The sequence below is a fragment of the Bacillus rossius genome, chromosome 18, assembly GCF_032445375.1.
Source record: "Bacillus rossius redtenbacheri isolate Brsri chromosome 18, Brsri_v3, whole genome shotgun sequence".
NCBI lineage: Eukaryota > Metazoa > Arthropoda > Insecta > Phasmatodea > Bacillidae > Bacillus > Bacillus rossius.
Genome location: NC_086345.1, coordinates 8,835,462 through 8,853,514, shown reverse-complemented (window position 1 = coordinate 8,853,514; position 18,053 = coordinate 8,835,462). Strand labels below are relative to the sequence as shown.

General features: G+C 47.7%; 1 protein-coding gene across 1 annotated transcript; it reads left to right on the top strand.

Moving 5' to 3' along the window:
• Positions 1–1,350: 1,350 nt before the first annotated feature.
• LOC134541230 (malate dehydrogenase, cytoplasmic) lies at positions 1,351–17,783 on the top strand. Its single transcript, XM_063384496.1, has 5 exons — positions 1,351–1,462; positions 1,644–1,976; positions 2,708–3,046; positions 4,927–5,151; positions 17,085–17,783. Exons 1-5 carry the CDS (start codon positions 1,460–1,462, stop codon positions 17,181–17,183), a joined length of 999 nt encoding a protein of 332 aa, XP_063240566.1. The 5' UTR covers positions 1,351–1,459; the 3' UTR covers positions 17,184–17,783.
• The last annotated feature ends 270 nt before the right edge of the window (positions 17,784–18,053 follow it).

Here is an 18,053-nt window from a genome sequence, read left to right as displayed (position 1 = left end):
CGTTGACGCCAACCGCCGGTGCTCCCTCTGGTCCGCAAAGGTCGTTATGCCACAGCAACACTGGCTCCGAAGTGCGACGAACACGCCCGAGCGCGATCTTCACAAAGTGTAAGAAAGTGCACCGCAACGAACGCCGCGACGACGACAGCGCCCGGCCGGGTGTGGCAATGCGCCTAATTAAACACTTGATTATTTTGTAATTAAAACAACCAAATTAATAACAATTTAAAAGAAGGGTTCATGTAAGGGTAATTATGTCTAATTGTCTTATAAGCATATGTTGTGTAATTTGTTTCTAAGTCCAAAACTGGTCGGGTCGGTTTTCCCGCGTTCCACGCGTTTAGGCGCGTGGCCGCCGGGCGGTCTCGCGCTCAGTCTTGAACTCGGGCTCCCAGGGGTCGGACGCTCCGCGAACGTCGGGCCAGCACTTCTAGTTTTCTCTTCAACATTTCAGCAATAGTGTAAGTTTCTACAAACCTTCATTTAGCTCGGCGCCGACCCCACTTAAGTCGCACGATACTTCGTGCGACACTTAACTTAATATTTAATTCCCGTTAGGGATTTTGTTTTAACGTAATACGTAAGGCCATGTCCAGTTTAAGGACCGCGTAATATTGGCACGCAGTTTTAGGCTCCAGTAGCCAATTAATTGTTATCATCGAGAATCTTGTGAAAGATTGAATAACTTTCATATTGTAACTTTCTTCATGCTTTAGTGTAATTGGTAACGTGTGTTTTAAGTGACTATCTTGCCACGCATTGAGACTTTACGCGTACGTCGCTCACTGACGTGATTGCATAACTTTTCTAGTCTTTAGTTTTGTCGCAGGCTAGACTGCAAACCACCCTAATCACAGGGACTCCGCTATTCGTTAACTTTGCTGTATAATTTGTTGCATCCGCAACTCCGTGACTGTATGTCAAATCTTACTCAGAGACACGTAGCCACAGCTTCAACCCGTCGATCCACTTTGCAATCTATCCTGGTCGCGCATATTATTCGCCGGCGTTTACGTGTGTCACAGCGGTACGACAACGGACGCGGCCAGTAAAAGGACCATCCAGTGTATCGACGTTGAATAAAGTGCAGTGTTCTGATAATCTGTTCATTAATTATTTTCAAGGCGTCCTGGGTGGCCTAAACAGCCCGGATAATTTCTGAACGTAATTTCCAAACTCCGAGACGCACTCCTGCCTGCAGCCACGAGGCCGAACCCCCGTTAAAACCCATAATAGCTCTAAATAGATCCTAACATCCCTAGTTTGACGACATTACAATGCGAAATTTTATTTTTATAAAATGTTAACCTAAATGTTTAAAAGAATTTTTTAATTTTATAAGTTTCTTAACCTGTAAACCTAAGGATCTTTTTTCTTTCAGCAGTTGGTTAACTTAATCCTTTTTAGCATTTGACATTGAAGAAACTCGCTGACGAATTGTCGAGTCGATTGGTTAAAAATGGTAATACAGTGGTAGATTTATTGGGATTTTGTTTGTCAGGCTTATATAGATATTTCTGTCGTCTTAAAGTAGGGTGTTGTAATATTCTTCAATGTGTAGATGGCCGTATACTATGTTCTAGGTGATTTATAAATAAGACCTTGGTGATGTAATTAGGTGTTCTATTCGGTGTGTGTTTCAGGCCAGCCCGATAAGAGTGGTCGTCACTGGAGCCGCCGGCCAGATTGCCTACTCGCTCATCTACCAGATAGCCAAGGGCGACGTGTTCGGGGCGGACCAGCCCCTGGTGCTGTTGCTCCTGGACATCCCGCCCATGATGGGCGTGCTGGAGGGGGTCGTGATGGAGATACACGACTGCGCGCTGCCTCTGGTCGCAGGAGTCGTCCCGACCGACGACCCCGCGGTGGCCTTCAAAGACGTCGACGCGGCGTTCCTGGTGGGGTCCATGCCGAGGAAGCAAGGCATGGAGCGCAAAGACCTCCTCTCCGCCAACGTGAAGATATTTAAAGTTCAGGTAAAGGCACTGTATGCGCGGCTCGGAACTAATCACTGGGATGGTTTTGATGTTTAGCATGGTTTGAAGGCATTCGTGAAATTTGTATGTGTTTGAAAATGAAGTTTGCAAATTTTTGCAAATGGTGAGTTCTGGTGTGCATCTCGATACCATACTATCATTGATGTGACAAACATTGGGGTGCTGACATCATTATCATCACTACATTCTTTCGAAAAAACAGGAATTTGTGGTGAGGGGTGTTATTGTGGGTTGTGGGGGGGGGGGGGGGGGAGGGTTTCGGAGGTTTGGGCGGGGAACATTCACACGCTTGTTTTGCACAAGATACTTTTTTAAAAATTAACTTTTGGTTGTCATATTGTATGCTCCAGCCCTACCTATTCTGGTATAGAATACAACACCAATGATATACGTTAACTTTTGTATTATAATCTGCTTCTTAAATCCCCTCAGTTTAGTTTATTTTTCGGCACTACTTTAATTTATTTGTTTTCTATTTTGAATTTAACCTATTGAGTATCGTGAAATGTATTCATATTCGTGTTCAATTATTTTCTTTATTTCATACACATTGTTTCTATTTCGCGTTATGTAAATTCATGTAACCAACCCCTAGATTTATTGTGCAAAATACAGCCTACCCAGAATGTTTTCCAGTGGGTTACATTCCACATGTGGTATTCCCGTGAAAGCTATGACTATGCCACGGTGTGTGCACGGCTGTGACGCAGGGCGAGGCGCTGGACAAGCACGCCAAGAAGAACGTGAAGGTGCTGGTGGTGGGCAACCCGGCCAACACCAACGCCCTGATCTGCTCCAAGTACGCCCCGTCCATCCCGCGCGGGAACTTCACGGCCATGACGCGGCTGGACCAGAACCGCGGCCGGGCCCAGGTCGCGGCCCGCCTGGGCGTTGCCGTGGGGAAGGTGCGGAACGTGATCATCTGGGGCAACCACTCGGCCACGCAGGTGCCGGACGTCGGCAGCGCCACGGTGGAGGTGGGCGGCAAGGCTGTCCCCGTGCGAGACGCCGTCAAGGACGACGCCTGGCTGCTCGGCGAGTTCATCACGGTACGGCCACTGTTTGGTTGTTTGTCCTTTGTGTATGCAGTGGAACCTCATGATTATGAGTACAGGATACTCTGAGACCTTCGAAGATACGAGAATTTTGTAATCCACCGTCAGTTTGACTGTGTACATCATACTTGATTTGTCTGGTAATTACGAGTGTTTCCTTGTCGGTCCTTCCGTAAGCACGAGTGATTTAAAAGGCGTTTTTATGCAAAGTTCACGCAGTTAACATAGAGACAGCTAAAAAGAGTGACGAGGAAGACTTTCCTTGGTAGGGTTGAAGGGGGAAGAGGAGAGGCCGTGGGCGGGATTGTGGTGACTAACATGCGCTTACTCTCTCTCACACTTGAGGCGACAGCTAGTTCCCCTCCTCTTTTACTCTTCCCCTACTTTTCTTTTCCTCATCCTGTTATTCCCCAGCATTGTCCTCTCTCTCGCCTTCTCTCTCTCTCTCTCTAACATAGGTTGAAGGTTGACATTGAACAAAGGTGCTTGAAAAGGCACATCCCGCAGGGGGTGAAAGGAACTTTTCAGCACCGTAGAATGTGTCTGTGTGTTTTTACGTCATCCAAGGTTCTCCCCTGGTAGCTAGCTGCTGCGCTGGCTTTCGACTATAGCGGGAAATCTAAAAATAAACAAAGCCTACACAGGATGGGAAGCCTACGCTCCTCCCTTCTTGCGGCCTTCTCACAATTCTTTTATTTTCCTTTCTCCACTTCACTTACCTCCCTTCTTCCAGGACGCGACCGTGGTCCCAGTAACTTAGCTGTGTTCCGTTGCTCCCTTATGCGTCAGACCAATTCATTCCCGATTAAAATGAAAACCATCGCAGATACGAAAAAAAATCAGAGACCCTTTCATTTTGTAATTTAATTTGCTAAAATTTTCATTTAATGTGTTTTTCACTAAATTGCACCGTTTTCGAGTTACGGTGTGAAATTGACGTTTTTTTTAGAATGTTCAGGAATCTTAACTTTGACTGCAATTTTCTATGTTCGGTTAGTATGAGTATTCGTAGTTAGGAGGATTTTTCTCACCATTGTCAGCTTTCTTAGTAACGAGGTTTCACTGTAGATAGTATATGGGCTGGAGAGTGACATACACTACTACATATAATTATGAATTTCCATTCCTAAGGGAGTGAAAAAAGGGTAAATTCAGTTATATAATAAAAAATCATAGGAGTAGGTCATAGACATTCAAAAAGTGAGTTTGTGTCATTTCTCTCTGTCAGCCACACAGTCATATAGTAAGGTCTGAAATATTCCTATCCTTCTCCTCAGGGCAGGATTTAGAGGTCTGGAGGCCTCGGGGCAACAGAGGAGCGGAGGCATCCTGGCCCCAAATTATTTTACAAATAAAATGAACGATTTTTTTCTGTTGAGTTTTCCAATAAATAATTTATTGTGAAATCAAGAAGATTCTCTTAGTATTTAAAATACATACATAAACATAATCGGAGACAAGAATTATATGAAATTAAATTTTACTGTTAGTGAATATTTCTGTTAATATTTAACAATAATATAATCATGTATGTACAAAGAACTGTAGGTAAAGGTAAAACAGCGAAAAAAAGAACATCAAAGGAAAAGATGTTTACTGGTGTTTACTTGTCGGAATGTGAAAGATTTTTTTTTTCCCAAAGTCTCTACTGTGGGGGCCCTCCGTTTGTGGAGGCCCCGGGGCTTTCGCCCCGGTTGCCCTCCCCTGAATCCGGCCCTGCTTTCTCTTTGGCGAAACACGTCCGCTTGGTGAAGCTCGCGGCTGCTAGCGAACAAAAGGTGCTAATGACACCTAAGCTTGGAACCTTGTCGGTAGATGGCTTTGTGACGTGACCCCTGGCGCGAGTTGGAGCGAGTGTGGTGTGGCGCCCGCAGACCATCCAGAAGCGCGGCGCGGCGGTGATCGCGGCCCGCAAGATGTCGTCGGCCATGTCGGCGGCCAAGGCGGCCGGCGACCACATGCACGACCTCTGGCAGGGCACGGCCCCGGGAGAGTTCGTGTCCATGGGCGTCGTCTCGGACGGCTCCTACGGCGCCCCCAAGGACATCGTCTTCTCCTTCCCGGTCACCATCCAGAACAAGGAGTGGAAGATTGTGCAGGTTCGTATCTGGGGGAAACAACTAGGGATGTGCGAGTACCCGATATTTTCGGGTAATGTTCGAATCCACTATTACCCGAACCCGGAATCGTTGTACGTACATGGATTCGAACAGTATTACGAATATTCACAAAAGTTATAATTAATTTAATACGGCTCAAAAATACTAGCAGTGAAAAATAAAATTACTATTACGTAAGTATTTATAATATGATTTATCCAAGAAAGATGTGTAAGTTAAATAATTAACACAGAGACATTAAAAGAATTTCAAGATTTCGAGAGCTTAAACTATAATTTCGAATTTCCTCGTATAGCAAACTATAAATTAGAAACAATTACATACCTACAAGAAAAAAAAACATCTTGGCTATTATTTATTGGAGAAAAAAAATTGTTTCGTTTGCTGAAACGTTTATAAAACTGTGATTTCCCTGTGGAGTGCCGTTTATTACGATTGAGTTGGAGAGTTGAATATGTTTTGGTTTTCATATTTTAAAGTGTTTATTAATTAAGTTTACATAATTATAAATGTTTCAATCTCAGTGTAATAAATAATTGCCAGTAGTTACAGTTAGACAAAGAGAACGCAAATTATTTTTTAATTAATAAGTTATTTTTAATTATTCTGTGCTTAATATTCGGAATCGGATTCATATCTCAAATATTGCCAGGGATTCGAATCGGATTCCAACCGAACTGAAAATCAAGGATTCGCACATCCCTAGAAATAACCACTGCTCGATAAAGAAAATACTTCATACTAAACTGTTAGTAATTCAGATGGCCACCTGACCGGGAAAAATGGGGGAAACCTTGAATTGGGTGAAATTGTTTTGGTGCTGTTAAAACTGAGAAACCAGTGGATTTTTAAAATCATTTGTTTGTCTAGCAAGTTGAAAAGCGCTTAGTCGAAAAGCTACTCATCGTGCTTTTGGACTGCATCGCTTAAGCAGACTTGCCAACCTTTACGATTTTTTCGTAAAATGTACGAAAATCACGTCCGTTTTACGATTGTACGAGGATGTCTGCATTTTTTACGAATTTTAAGTACGAGACGTTTATTAAAACATGTATTTTCCGTCTGCCTTAAAAGTTTTATTGTATGGTTTGTGAAAGCTGTTGCTGTGGAAACGAGTGCGGTAATTGAGTTATATTATTGGTCGAAGGCCAGCGAACCACGTAATTTGTTGTTCGATTGTATCTTTCCTTATTGGCCGCCCGAGGTACATGGATGCGCTTACAACCAATCACGAACCAGTTTAAATAGCATTTTTAGTTTGGCAAGATGGTGTGCATAAATGTATGTTGTTATTCTTCAGTTAAAGTTGAGCCAATTTTGATTTTGTTTATTACAGGTTAGGAAACACATTTATTGCATGTTTTTAATAAAAACGTGTTATGTGCACAATTAACGGAAGTGGAATAAAGTGAAGAAGAAAATGCTCCCGAAACGTGATACCCATTATTCTCAGGCATTTGGTGATACATACACATGATACATACACGTGTATTTTAAAATCAAGCAAGGGAACACAGTTCGCATTTTTTTCAGTGTGTAGATGCGACATCAAAATTGGGCACGGCGGAAGATATGACATCAATCTCCACGTGAACTGTTCAAAACATCTCGCAAATGTTAAAAGTGTCGCAGTCAGTTCAAAGGTTAATGGTGAGTTCGCTAAAAATAACAGCACAGACAATGCTGTAATACGTGCAGAATGTATGTTTACAAACTTTTTGGTTGAACATAATATTCCTTTAAATGTTTCGGATCACGCCGGCCCGTTATTCAGAAAAATGTTTTCAAATTCTGAAGTAGCAGAAAAATTTGGTTGCGCAAGAACAAAGTCAACGGCTATCGTGAAAGAAATGGCAACAGATGCAACTATAAAATTGTTTGTAATTTACAAACTGTGGCATTTTCAGTCGTGACTGACGCCAGCAATGACTATGAATCCAAATTATATACACTAGTAGTAACATTTTGTGATGCAAGTTTGAAAATTATAGTGTCAAGGTTGCTTTCATTACCAGTACTCCAGGGAGATTCTACTGGAAGTTAACTGATATCAGTGTATATTGTAACAAAGGTACACTCTGTTGATTTGTATGGTACCACAAGGAACGAAGTTTTTTCTTTGATGTGATACTAAGCAAAAATGTTTCCATAATGGTAAATAATGCAATGCTAATGTATGTTAAAACGATTACATAATTTTGATTACTAGAAAAAATGTGATATCATGAAATTTTATTAATTTTTCAATTTCCGCGAGCAGTTTACGCGTGTTATATAATTTTTTATGTATTTTACTAATTGAGGGTTTCAAAAGTTGGCAAGTCTGCTTAAGCCAATTTTGAGCGCTGTATGCCATTAATTTGATTGTGCTGTATTCTATTTATTGGAGTGCTGCCCGCTGATTATTTGAAAAATAAATAAAAAACCCTGTTCATAACTGCGTCCCACAACCGTTTTTGAACGTTGTTTACTGGTGAACCTCCTTAGCGGATGTGAGGAATGTGACTAGTGTCAAGATAACATTATGGGATGCCGGTGATGAGTGAGGAATTAGCTACTGAATTTTTTTATATTCTCTCATTTTAATTTTTTTTTATGTGACATTTGAAGATCTAAACTGCCGCCATGGTAATAAACAGAAGCCACGGCTGAAAACTATTACTTTGATTTATCATGTGAAAGACTGGAGGCTCTATTGCAATATTATATCCGAAAATAATTTTGAATGTGGAAGAATCTAGACTAGCATATGGTACAATAATTTTCTTAATTTTTCAGTAATTAATTTTTTAAGGATTAAAATTACTAAAGAACTTTAATTTTATTTTTTATTAAGATTTTACCATTAAAATTAATTCATATATAAATTTATTTTTATTCTATTGCCAGTATTACCATGACTCCCTGATTGTGAGTAGTAATAAAATTAGGATAGACCAGTAGAGAGGTACTTTTACAACACAAAATTCATAATATGCCGATTCAAAGCTAGGAACGTGTTTTTATAGTTCCCAACTAACATAAAACCCGTAAGAATTTTAATTTTTAATGTTGATAGTTAATTTTTAATGTTGATAGTTAATTTTTTAACATTACAACAGCTGAAGTAATTCCAGTTGTGCCCTTATGGCATGCTGTATTATTTATACCAATGCTGTAAATGTATAATCTTGCCGATGTGTCGCCTGTGCTGTGTGGATGCCGATGTGTCGCCTGTGCTGTGTGGATGCCGATGTGTCGCCTGTGCTGTGTGGATGCCGATGTGTCGCCTGTGCTGTGTGGATGCCGATGTGTCGCCTGTGCTGTGTGGATGCCGATGTGTCGCCTGTGCTGTGTGGATGGTGATGTGTCGCCTGTGCTGTGTGGATGCTGATGTGTCGCCTGTGCTGTGTGGATGGTGATGTGTCGCCTGTGCTGTGTGGATGGTGATGTGTCGCCTGTGCTGTGTGGATGCCGATGTGTCGCCTGTGCTGTGTGGATGGTGATGTGTCGCCTGTGCTGTGTGGATGCCGATGTGTCGCCTGTGCTGTGTGGATGGTGATGTGTCGCCTGTGCTGTGTGGATGGTGATGTGTCGCCTGTGCTGTGTGGATGGTGATGTGTCACCTGTGCTGTGTGGATGCCGATGTGTCGCCTGTGCTGTGTGGATGGTGATGTGTCGCCTGTGCTGTGTGGATGCCGATGTGTCGCCTGTGCTGTGTGGATGGTGATGTGTCGCCTGTGCTGTGTGGATGCCGATGTGTCGCCTGTGCTGTGTGGATGGTGATGTGTCGCCTGTGCTGTGTGGATGGTGATGTGTCGCCTGTGCTGTGTGGATGGTGATGTGTCGCCTGTGCTGTGTGGATGCCGATGTGTCGCCTGTGCTGTGTGGATGCCGATGTGTCGCCTGTGCTGTGTGGATGGTGATGTGTCGCCTGTGCTGTGTGGATGCCGATGTGTCGCCTGTGCTGTGTGGATGGTGATGTGTCGCCTGTGCTGTGTGGATGGTGATGTGTCAATGTGTCGCCTGTGCTGTGTGGATGCTGATGTGTCACCTGTGCTGTGTGGATGCCGATGTGTCGCCTGTGCTGTGTGGATGGTGATGTGTCGCCTGTGCTGTGTGGATGCCGATGTGTCGCCTGTGCTGTGTGGATGGTGATGTGTCGCCTGTGCTGTGTGGATGCTGATGTGTCGCCTGTGCTGTGTGGATGCCGATGTGTCGCCTGTGCTGTGTGGATTGTGATGTGTCGCCTGTGCTGTGTGGATGCCGATGTGTCGCCTGTGCTGTGTGGATGGTGATGTGTCGCCTGTGCTGTGTGGATGCTGATGTGTCGCCTGTGCTGTGTGGATGCTGATGTGTCGCCTGTGCTGTGTGGATGGTGATGTGTCGCCTGTGCTGTGTGGATGCTGATGTGTCGCCTGTGCTGTGTGGATGCTGATGTGTCGCCTGTGCTGTGTGGATGGTGATGTGTCGCCTGTGCTGTGTGGATGCTGATGTGTCGCCTGTGCTGTGTGGATGCTGATGTGTCGCCTGTGCTGTGTGGATGCCGATGTGTCGCCTGTGCTGTGTGGATGGTGATGTGTCGCCTGTGCTGTGTGGATGCTGATGTGTCGCCTGTGCTGTGTGGATGCTGATGTGTCGCCTGTGCTGTGTGGATGGTGATGTGTCGCCTGTGCTGTGTCATGGTGGCCACTCACAGTCACCAAAAATATTCCCTGATTTTTCCCTGATTTCCCTGATTAAAAATTCAAAATTTCCCTGATATTTACAATTACCAAAAAAAACATACTTTTGATGAAAAAATATATTATAGAAAGAGATTACTCATATTTTAGCACCCTGCTGTATTTTCTTCATTATATACATACGGAAGTTCGTTAAATAACAAATACATTTTAAATATGTCACTTTACATTATAGCGTCCCGTTCAATGACATGCAGTCTGTGTTTTGTTTTATGTAATGGGGTATTTCAGTGGCGAGTGCTCAAACATTTTTTCACACAACTTTTGATAACTGTTCTTTAATTCATTTTTGAAGTGTAACATTTCTAGTTGTGAAACAACTAATGGATAAATCTTCACTGCATTACAATCAGTACTCCCATCTGTAGCTAAAGCAAATGGTCAACTTACTAAAGATTCAACAGTTTCAATTTAGTTTCACCAGCCATATACTCCACTAAGGCAGATGTTTTTGCTCTCGCACAGCTGTATTTCTGTGCAATTTTTGAGTCCGGAAACATAGCTCTATACAAATTACCCGAATGATCGGCTACTGCTATCGGTAAATTGTGTTCTACCAAAAAACTTGTAAACAATAACTCTGCGTTTGTTACTTTCGTTTCTTCAGATGTAGCGAAAAACGACGATATAGATTTATTGCTCGTCACGGCTTTAAAATGTTCTGCATGTTTCTTTGATTCAATATGCCGTCCTCAGTCATCCCTTCCACCATGCGCAAACGAAAAGTCACACGTGCATACATTACAAAAAGCGTGGCGTTGCACAACATTTATGATGACAAGCATGGCCATTCTTTTATATATTTTGGTCGAAAGTTCTGAAGAATAACGTTCTTTTTTTGACTCAGATACACATTGTTCTGTCACACGCTTCATTTCTACAACCGGCACTGAAGAACACAACACTATCGAACGACATAAAAAGGTTTCACGTCTGTACACACGACAAAAACACTTTGTAAAAAAAATGGCTTTCAACAAAGTAAATAACACAAGACAGGTTAGCCAAAGTACCGTACAAAAATTATCGTGATGTAAGTAGCTAACAGACGAAAAGTCCGAAAATATGTACTAGTTGTATCGTACAACGGACGTAATACCGTACCATTTCTATTACAAAACACAACAATTAATCTACTTATTTAGACAGTACATGCGCACATTTATCAGTTCCGTTATCTGCGCAACCACGTGATGTATTTGAGAACTGCGTTCACGAAACACGCACACCAGGAACGGAATTTTATTTCCGTTACCCAGCAGCACAAAGCCTCGTATCCGTAATAAACCAGCGATGTTCCGTAATTCCGTAATATTGTGTTAAATCCGTAATAATTACGGAAAATCCGTAATGGTTGGCAGGGAAATATACACGACACAAAAAATTCCCGGTTATTAAAAAAATTACCAGACATTTCCCTGATAATTCCCGATCAACGTGATTTCCCTGATAAATCCCGGTTTTCCGGTTTTCCCGATGTGTCGCCTGTGCTGTGTGGATGCCGATGTGTCGCCTGTGCTGTGTGGATGGTGATGTGTCGCCTGTGCTGTGTGGATGGTGATGTGTCGCCTGTGCTGTGTGGATGGTGATGTGTCGCCTGTGCTGTGTGGATGGTGATGTGTCGCCTGTGTTGTGTGGATGCCGATGTGTCGCCTGTGCTGTGTGGATGCTGATGTGTCGCCTGTGCTGTGTGGATGCTGATGTGTCGCCTGTGCTGTGTGGATGCCGATGTGTCGCCTGTGCTGTGTGGATGCTAATGTGTCGTCTGTGCTGTGTGGATGCTGATGTGTAGCCTGTGCTGTGTGGATGCTGATGTGTAGCCTGTGCTGTGTGGATGGTGATGTGTCGCCTGTGCTGTGTGGATGCTGATGTGTCGCCTGTGCTGTGTGGATGCCGATGTGTCGCCTGTGCTGTGTGGATGGTGATGTGTCGCCTGTGCTGTGTGGATGCTGATGTGTCGCCTGTGCTGTGTGGATGGTGATGTGTCGCCTGTGCTGTGTGGATGGTGATGTGTCGCCTGTGCTGTGTGGATGGTGATGTGTCGCCTGTGCTGTGTGGATGCTGATGTGTCGCCTGTGCTGTGTGGATGCCGATGTGTCGCCTGTGCTGTGTGGATGCCGATGTGTCGCCTGTGCTGTGTGGATGCCGATGTGTCGCCTGTGCTGTGTGGATGCCGATGTGTCGCCTGTGCTGTGTGGATGGTGATGTGTCGCCTGTGCTGTGTGGATGGTGATGTGTCGCCTGTGCTGTGTGGATGGTGATGTGTCGCCTGTGCTGTGTGGATGCCGATGTGTCGCCTGTGCTGTGTGGATGGTGATGTGTCGCCTGTGCTGTGTGGATGGTGATGTGTCGCCTGTGCTGTGTGGATGGTGATGTGTCGCCTGTGCTGTGTGGATGCCGATGTGTCGCCTGTGCTGTGTTGATGCCGATGTGTCGCCTGTGCTGTGTGGATGCCGATGTGTCGCCTGTGCTGTGTGGATGCCGATGTGTCGCCTGTGCTGTGTGGATGCCGATGTGTCGCCTGTGCTGTGTGGATGCCGATGTGTCGCCTGTGCTGTGTGGATGCTGATGTGTCGCCTGTGCTGTGTGGATGCCGATGTGTCGCCTGTGCTGTGTGGATGCCGATGTGTCGCCTGTGCTGTGTGGATGCCGATGTGTCGCCTGTGCTGTGTGGATGGTGATGTGTCGCCTGTGCTGTGTGGATGCCGATGTGTCGCCTGTGCTGTGTGGATGCCGATGAGTCGCCTGTGCTGTGTGGATGCCGATGTCTCGCCTGTGCTGTGTGGATGCCGATGTGTCGCCTGTGCTGTGTGGATGGTGATGTGTCGCCTGTGCTGTGTGGATGGTGATGTGTCGCCTGTGCTGTGTGGATGCCGATGTGTCGCCTGTGCTGTGTGGATGCCGATGTGTCGCCTGTGCTGTGTGGATGCCGATGTGTCGCCTGTGCTGTGTGGATGGTGATGTGTCGCCTGTGCTGTGTGGATGGTGATGTGTCGCCTGTGCTGTGTGGATGCCGATGTGTCGCCTGTGCTGTGTGGATGCCGATGTGTCGCCTGTGCTGTGTGGATGCCGATGTGTCGCCTGTGCTGTGTGGATGCCGATGTGTCGCCTGTGCTGTGTGGATGCCGATGTGTCGCCTGTGCTGTGTGGATGCCGATATGTCGCCTGTGCTTTGTGGATGGTGATGTGTCGCCTGTGCTGTGTGGATGCCGATGTGTCGCCTGTGCTGTGTAGATGGTGATGTGTCGCCTGTGCTGTGTGGATGGTGATGTGTCGCCTGTGCTGTGTGGATGGTGATGTGTCGCCTGTGCTGTGTGGATGCCGATGTGTCGGCTGTGCTGTGTGGATGACGATGTGTCGCCTGTGCTGTGTGGATGCCGATGTGTCGCCTGTGCTGTGTGGGGCCGATGTGTCGCCTGTGCTGTGTGGATGCCGATGTGTCACCTGTGCTGTGTGGATGCCGATGTGTCGCCTGTGCTGTGTGGATGCCGATGTGTCGCCTGTGCTGTGTGGATGCCGATGTGTCGCCTGTGCTGTGTGGATGCCGATGTGTCGCCTGTGCTGTGTGGATGCCGATGTGTCGCCTGTGCTGTGTGGATGCCGATGTGTCGCCTGTGCTGTGTGGATGCCGATGTGTCGCCTGTGCTGTGTGGATGCCGATGTGTCGCCTGTGCTGTGTGGATGCCGATGTGTCGCCTGTGCTGTGTGGATGCCGATGTGTCGCCTGTGCTGTGTGGATGGTTATGTGTCGCCTGTGCTGTGTGGATGGTGATGTGTCGCCTGTGCTGTGTGGATGCCGATGTGTCGCCTGTGCTGTGTGGATGCCGATGTGTCGCCTGTGCTGTGTGGATGCCGATGTGTCGCCTGTGCTGTGTGGATGGTGATGTGTCGCCTGTGCTGTGTGGATGCCGATGTGTCGCCTGTGCTGTGTGGATGGTGATGTGTCGCCTGTGCTGTGTGGATGGTGATGTGTCGCCTGTGCTGTGTGGATGCCGATGTGTCGCCTGTGCTGTGTGGATGCCGATGTGTCGCCTTTGCTGTGTGGATGGTGATGTGTCGCATGTGCTGTGTGGATGGTGATGTGTCGCCTGTGCTGTGTGGATGCTGATGTGTCGCCTGTGCTGTGTGGATGCTGATGTGTCGCCTGTGCTGTGTGGATGCCGATGTGTCGCCTGTGCTGTGTGGATGCCGATGTGTCGCCTGTGCTGTGTGGATGCCGATGTGTCGTCTGTGCTGTGTGGATGCCGATGTGTCGCCTGTGCTGTGTGGATGGTGATGTGTCGCCTGTGCTGTGTGGATGGTGATGTGTCACCTGTGCTGTGTGGATGCCGATGTGTCGCCTGTGCTGTGTGAATGCCGATGTGTCGCCTGTGCTGTGTGGATGCCGATGTGTCGCCTGTGCTGTGTGGATGCCGATGTGTCGCCTGTGCTGTGTGGATGCCGATGTGTCGCCTGTGCTGTGTGGATGCCGATGTGTCGCCTGTGCTGTGTGGATGCCGATGTGTCGCCTGTGCTGTGTGGATGCTTATGTGTCGCCTGTGCTGTGTGGATGCCGATGTGTCGCCTGTGCTGTGTGGATGCCGATGTGTCGCCTGTGCTGTGTGGATGGTTATGTGTCGCCTGTGCTGTGTGGATGGTGATGTGTCGCCTGTGCTGTGTGGATGCCGATGTGTCGCCTGTGCTGTGTGGATGCCGATGTGTCGCCTGTGCTGTGTGGATGCCGATGTGTCGCCTGTGCTGTGTGGATGGTGATGTGTCGCCTGTGCTGTGTGGATGCCGATGTGTCGCCTGTGCTGTGTGGATGGTGATGTGTCGCCTGTGCTGTGTGGATGGTGATGTGTCGCCTGTGCTGTGTGGATGCCGATGTGTCGCCTTTGCTGTGTGGATGGTGATGTGTCGCCTGTGCTGTGTGGATGGTGATGTGTCGCCTGTGCTGTGTGGATGGTGATGTGTCGCCTGTGCTGTGTGGATGCTGATGTGTCGCCTGTGCTGTGTGGATGCTGATGTGTCGCCTGTGCTGTGTGGATTCCGATGTGTCGCCTGTGCTGTGTGGATGCCGATGTGTCGCCTGTGCTGTGTGGATGCCGATGTGTCGCCTGTGCTGTGTGGATGCCGATGTGTCGCCTGTGCTGTGTGGATGGTGATGTGTCGCCTGTGCTGTGTGGATGGTGATGTGTCACCTGTGCTGTGTGGATGGTGATGTGTCGCCTGTGCTGTGTGGATGCCGATGTGTCGCCTGTGCTGTGTGGATGCCGATGTGTCGCCTGTGCTGTGTGGATTACGATGTGTCGCCTGTGCTGTGTGGATGCCGATGTGTCGCCTGTGCTGTGTGGATGGTGATGTGTCGCCTGTGCTGTGTGGATGGTGATGTGTCGCCTGTGCTGTGTGGATGGTGATGTGTCGCCTGTGCTGTGTGGATGCTGATGTGTCGCCTGTGCTGTGTGGATGGTGATGTGTCGCCTGTGCTGTGTGGATGGTGATGTGTCGCCTGTGCTGTGTGGATGCCGATGTGTAGCCTCTGCTGTGTGGATGCCGATGTGTCGCCTGTGCTGTGTGGATGCCGATGTGTAGCCTCTGCTGTGTGGATGCCGATGTGTCGCCTGTGCTGTGTGGATGGTGATGTGTCGCCTGTGCTGTGTGGATGCCGATGTGTCGCCTGTGCTGTGTGGATGGTGATGTGTCGCCTGTGCTGTGTGGATGGTGATGTGTCGCCTGTGCTGTGTGGATGGTGATGTGTCGCCTGTGCTGTGTGGATGGTGATGAGTCGCCTGTGCTGTGTGGATGGTGATGTGTCGCCTGTGCTGTGTGGATGCTGATGTGTCGCCTGTGCTGTGTGGATGGTGATGTGTCGCCTGTGCTGTGTGGATGCCGATGTGTCGCCTGTGCTGTGTGGATGGTGATGTGTCGCCTGTGCTGTGTGGATGCCGATGTGTCGCCTGTGCTGTGTGGATGCCGATGTGTCGCCTGTGCTGTGTGGATGGTGATGTGTCGCCTGAGCTGTGTGGATGCTGATGTGTCGCCTGTGCTGTGTGGATGCTGATGTGTCGCCTGTGCTGTGTGGATGCTGATGTGTCGCCTGTGCTGTGTGGATGTCGATGTGTCGCCTGTGCTGTGTGGATGCCGATGTGTCGCCTGTGCTGTGTGGATGCTGATGTGTCGCCTGTGCTGTGTGGATGCCGATGTGTCGCCTGTGCTGTGTGGATGCCGATGTGTCGCCTGTGCTGTGTGGATGGTGATGTGTCGCCTGTGCTGTGTGGATGGTGATGTGTCGCCTGTGCTGTGTGGATGGTGATGTGTCGCCTGTGCTGTGTGGATGGTGATGTGTCGCCTGTGCTGTGTGGATGCCGATGTGTCGCCTGTGCTGTGTGGATGCCGACGTGTCGCCTGTGCTGTGTGGATGCCGACGTGTCGCCTGTGCTGTGTGGATGCCGACGTGTCGCCTGTGCTGTGTGGATGCCGATGTGTCGCCTGTGCTGTGTGGATGGTGATGTGTCGCCTGTGCTGTGTGGATGCTGATGTATCGCCTGTGCTGTGTGGATGCTGATGTATCGCCTGTGCTGTGTGGATGCCGATGTGTCGCCTGTGCTGTGTGGATGCCGATGTGTCGCCTGTGCTGTGTGGATGCCGATGTGTCGCCTGTGCTGTGTGGATGCCGATGTGTCGCCTGTGCTGTGTGGATGCCGATGTGTCGCCTGTGCTTTGTGGATGGTGATGTGTCGCCTGTGCTGTGTGGATGGTGATGTGTCGCCTGTGCTGTGTGGATGGTGATGTGTCGCCTGTGCTGTGTGGATGCCGATGTGTCGCCTGTGCTGTGTGGATGCCGATGTGTCGCCTGTGCTGTGTGGATGGTGATGTGTCGCCTGTGCTGTGTGGATGCCGATGTGTCGCCTGTGCTGTGTGGATGCCGATGTGTCGCCTGTGCTGTGTGGATGCCGATGTGTCGCCTGTGCTGTGTGGATGCCGATGTGTCGCCTGTGCTGTGTGGATGGTGATGTGTCGCCTGTGCTGTGTGGATGCCGATGTGTCGCCTGTGCTGTGTGGATGGTGATGTGTCGCCTGTGCTGTGTGGATGGTGATCTGTCGCCTGTGCTGTGTGGATGGTGATGTGTCGCCTGTGCCATGTGGATGCTGATGCGTCGCCGGTGCCGTGCTGTGTGCTGATGTGTCGCCGGCGCGTGCTGGGTGCAGGGCCTGAGCGTGGACGACAAGCTGAAGCCGCTGCTCGAGGCGACGGGCAGCGAGCTGCTGGAGGAGAAGGCGGAGGCGCTGGCCGTGTGCAAGCACTGACTGGTCGCGCCCTCGGCCATGGTCCGGTCCCACGTGTAGTCGCCGGTACATCCTCCCAGTACAGTCGTAGCCGTAGAGGTTTGTACCCGCACACTCACACTCTTCAAGTGACGCCATGGTTAGAGGGCACGCAGCTGCAAGTTGAGCTAGTCGGGTTGGCAACTATGCACTTTTTTGGTTCAGAGGGGGCGGATGGTTCTAATTGCATGCGGGCTTCATTCATATATTTCACCTTTGAAAGTTGATACAGGGTTTTTGTGTGTGTGTCCGGGTGTTCACATTCTGGAAAGTATGGGAAATTGTATTTGTTCTGGGAAATTTTATTACAAATTTGTGTGGCCAACCTGTGTTCATAATGCTTTATTAATTACTGCACATGACTGATTCTTGGGAAAATTAAATGCCTCAGTCTTGAATAGTGTTGGGGAAATTGAGTAGCGAATTGTTGGTGGCTAGCTCGTTCTCTATACTATGTTGTCAAATGAAGGTGCAGTTATGTGTTGTTTCAAAGAGTCTGTTATATGTAGTTACATTTGTCGGGGGTTGTGCTGTTATAAAATAGATTGTTATTAGTGCCCTATCTGATGTCTGCGAATTTGTGTTGCAATTTTGAGTGACAAGGGATATTTTGTGCTTTTATGGGAAATAATCAGTTATGGTTTAACTTATTTAACTGTTTAATTATATATGTATCCAATTCTTTTAATCAAGGAATGTTGAAGTATGTCATACACTTATCAGTGAGGGATGTTGAATTTTTCAGCTTAATATAGTTATAACTGCTCATGGTTGAGTTATTTAAGGTTGAGTTGAATAAAAAGTATTGTGTTTTTGCAGTGTATTGAAACAAAAATATAGTTCAGAACCTGA

Bases quoted from the DNA above. Each gene is read 5' to 3' on its own strand.
- LOC134541230 (XM_063384496.1), top strand. The intron at 1,977-2,707 runs GTAAAGGCACTG...GCTGTGACGCAG, and splicing joins TGAAGATATTTAAAGTTCAG to GGCGAGGCGCTGGACAAGCA. The intron at 3,047-4,926 runs GTACGGCCACTG...TGGCGCCCGCAG, and splicing joins TGCTCGGCGAGTTCATCACG to ACCATCCAGAAGCGCGGCGC.